A 3,133-nucleotide genomic window follows, 5' to 3' on the forward strand; every position below is an offset into this window, starting at 1 on the left:
AGTAAAATTTTTTCACTGAAAGTATAAATATTTTATATATTATAAATATTATAAATATATTGTAAATATATTAATAACATTTATAATATATAATTTATAATATATAATATTTTAATTCTTTACCTAATACTTCAAAAAATGGATTTTCGGCCGATTACATTTTGTAATTGCACTCTCACGTAACTCACGTTTTATTTTATTCTCATATTTCTCGCTCAGACACGAAAAACTGAATTTGATGATTAATCACATTGAAATTTAGGTTTGGGGATTCGAAATTGAAATCCGAGTCGCAGTATAAGTACATACAGTATAGACATTGAATTTTTTATGTGGTCCCCAATTTTTAGTGCGTATGTATCGATTTCCAGGATTGTTATCGTTTTCAACAAGTTGAAATTACAGGTTAAGTTTAGCTGGATCTCCTTCCCATAAATATAATTAACCCTTTCGTCTACAATATTGTGTGAGATGGTAAGGAAATCGGGCCAAACATGAATATTACGGATGAGAGCCATGGTATATCGTTCATACAAAGCTTAATTTTTAATTTTTTAATTTGTAAAAGAAAAGTATGGCAAAGGATTAATAAATTAAGTTTTCCTTAAAAAAATTAAATCAAATTTTTTCGGAGACGCTATATTGTGTAGATTGTTATATTTGTATACGATAGAGTATTCTCGTAATAAAGTATGCGTGCGTGCGTGCGTGCGTGCGTGTGTGTGCGTGCGTGCGTGCGTGCGTGCGTGCGTGCGTGTATTAAATACGTATATTAAATTACAACTTCACATTTAATTATAATTTTCATGCAATATATTATTTTTTCATATATAATTATTCAATTACAATCTTCATATTCAATCAATTATTATTTTTAATTTACTTATTATTGTTTAATGTTATTATTATTCATGTTATTTTTATATAATGAGTTCGTTAACATTATATTATTATGTAATTCTGATTTAAAAATATATTCGTTATAAACATATTTTCACGACATGACCGAATTATGTCTTTTTTTTTAGAAAAATCATTCTATTTATAGTTTTATAAAAACTCAAATTTATAAGCGCCTTTCCAATCCACAACATGGCAGCGAGTCATGGGACCCACTACATCAAAGATGTCGATGTTCAGTATCCATACTGTATGTATTTATACTATCCGAGTTCTGATATTGGAGACCAGACTTGAGTTCTGAAGAACAACATGAATTCGGGCCTCAAGGTTTCTCTGTGGTGAAACTTTTCAAGAATAGAGGGGTTCAGTTTCGACCACGATTAGTCCTTCGGTACGTCATAAAAAATTATATAAAATTATTAAATAAATAACATGAGTGTGATGAGTCAGAATAAAACGCAATAATATGAAATTTAATTAGAAATCAGTTGAATAGACAGTGAATAGTAAATCACAAGAATGTTAAATTAGTTACAAAGTTAAATTTCATTGAAACGTTCATTAATCAATTTAAAATTATAAATGGTATGAAATATTGATTTATTGAAATTCTTGATGATAATTTGTTTTTAATTCGTTAATTGGTAAATGTATTATCGTTATTACAATTTATAATATTATTGATCATTGTGTAACACAAAATTTTCAGACTGTGCTTTATCAACGACAATCATTATCATAAATAAAATTACAAGTGGAAAAGGCCAAAAAATGCAGAGAATGGAGATTTATTTTTAAGAGATTTTAAAATTTTCTGTTTGTAATATAAAACAAGATTCTTTAGGCGTAGTCTTTTTTTACTAATATATTCTTATTTTACTAATATATAGTCCCTTTGTCCAAAAATTACATTTTATTTATAGGAATTGTTTTGTTGTAATAACTTTTTTTTTTAATGAATAATGAGCAACGGGAAAAGTTGATGATCTTGACCTCCTTGAGGATTAAAATTAATGTCAGGGTTATTTAAAAATCATTTGAAGTTAGCTGTGTAAAGTTAAACTTTTATTATAAATACTTTTATTATAAATACTTCATGTATAAATTATATTATATTATAATGTAAATTATATATGTATAAATAAATAATATAATAATATGCAATTCTTTGAAATTGTAATGATTTATCAAAATCACTGAAAAATAACAATTACATTTGTGTAATGTATGTATAATAAAATACGTATAATGTATGTATAATAAAATAATAATAGTTTTTATTTCAAAGTATGCCAGACAGTAACAAGTTTTCTTGGATTTTGAAGCACTGAGAACCAATGTAATCTTTCGGTCGAACCTCTCACACCTTTTCCAAGAGCCACTTTACCGATAAAAATATCGGTAGACTTTTTGAACGAACTGACAGAATCTTCACTGTCACTAGCGTCGACGGTATTGGCAGATAATCCTTCTGGTAAAACCTAAAATTATTGATGATAGGAAAACATGATTTTGTTATGTCACTGTTTTACAAAAGTTATTTTTATTGTATGATCATTTATAATGTGATATTAACACTTTGACGGCCGGACTCGCATATGAGTGAGTTCACTGAGCCAGCGATTATCGGCCGACTTGACGCGTATGTGAGTTTATACGTGAGTCAGCGCTTAAGGTGATGCTAAAGCCGATAATATGACATCTTTGATTCATTTTTTACATCATATTATATATCATTCTATATATCTTACTCAAACGCATATGTTCTTAGCTGAACTCTAAAACTATTATATCAAGCAAATATATATCTGAGATGATAGCTGTACGAGTCAAAAGTAAGTGAATTTTGTAATTTTTTTTCGATTTTCTCATGAAATCTAATGCAGCGAAGATCCTGTTTGTGCATACTTTAATTTATGTAATAATATTTTTGCAATTCGTAAATCCAATTTGGAGATTTTTTTACCGTGTAAATGTCAATAAAACAAACATCTCAGCATTGCCTTAAGCCCGTGTCACACTACGGATTGCGGATTTGGATTGCGAACTATGGATTGTCAATCAGTCAATCATAGAAGTAGCCAAAGATTCGGATAAAAATTATATATATTAACAGATAAAAATTATATATATTAGTATATATATATATATACATATATATATATATATATATATATATATACACATAATACGAGAGAGATAGCCGAGAAGAACACATTGTTACTGAAAA

General features: G+C 27.6%; 1 protein-coding gene across 5 annotated transcripts in view; it reads right to left on the reverse strand.

Moving 5' to 3' along the window:
* Positions 1-2,180: 2,180 nt before the first annotated feature.
* Positions 2,181-3,133, reverse strand: part of LOC108686381 (synaptotagmin-1-like) — a 63,573-nt gene continuing 62,620 nt past the window's right edge. For all 5 annotated transcript variants that reach the window (XM_018191658.1, XM_018191654.1, XM_018191655.1 and 2 more), the window contains one exon: positions 2,181-2,384. In XM_018191658.1, coding sequence (XP_018047147.1) covers positions 2,181-2,384 — 204 coding nt within the window. The remainder of the gene's footprint in view (positions 2,385-3,133) is intronic.

The sequence above is a fragment of the Atta colombica genome, unplaced genomic scaffold (assembly GCF_001594045.1).
Source record: "Atta colombica isolate Treedump-2 unplaced genomic scaffold, Acol1.0 scaffold178, whole genome shotgun sequence".
NCBI lineage: Eukaryota > Metazoa > Arthropoda > Insecta > Hymenoptera > Formicidae > Atta > Atta colombica.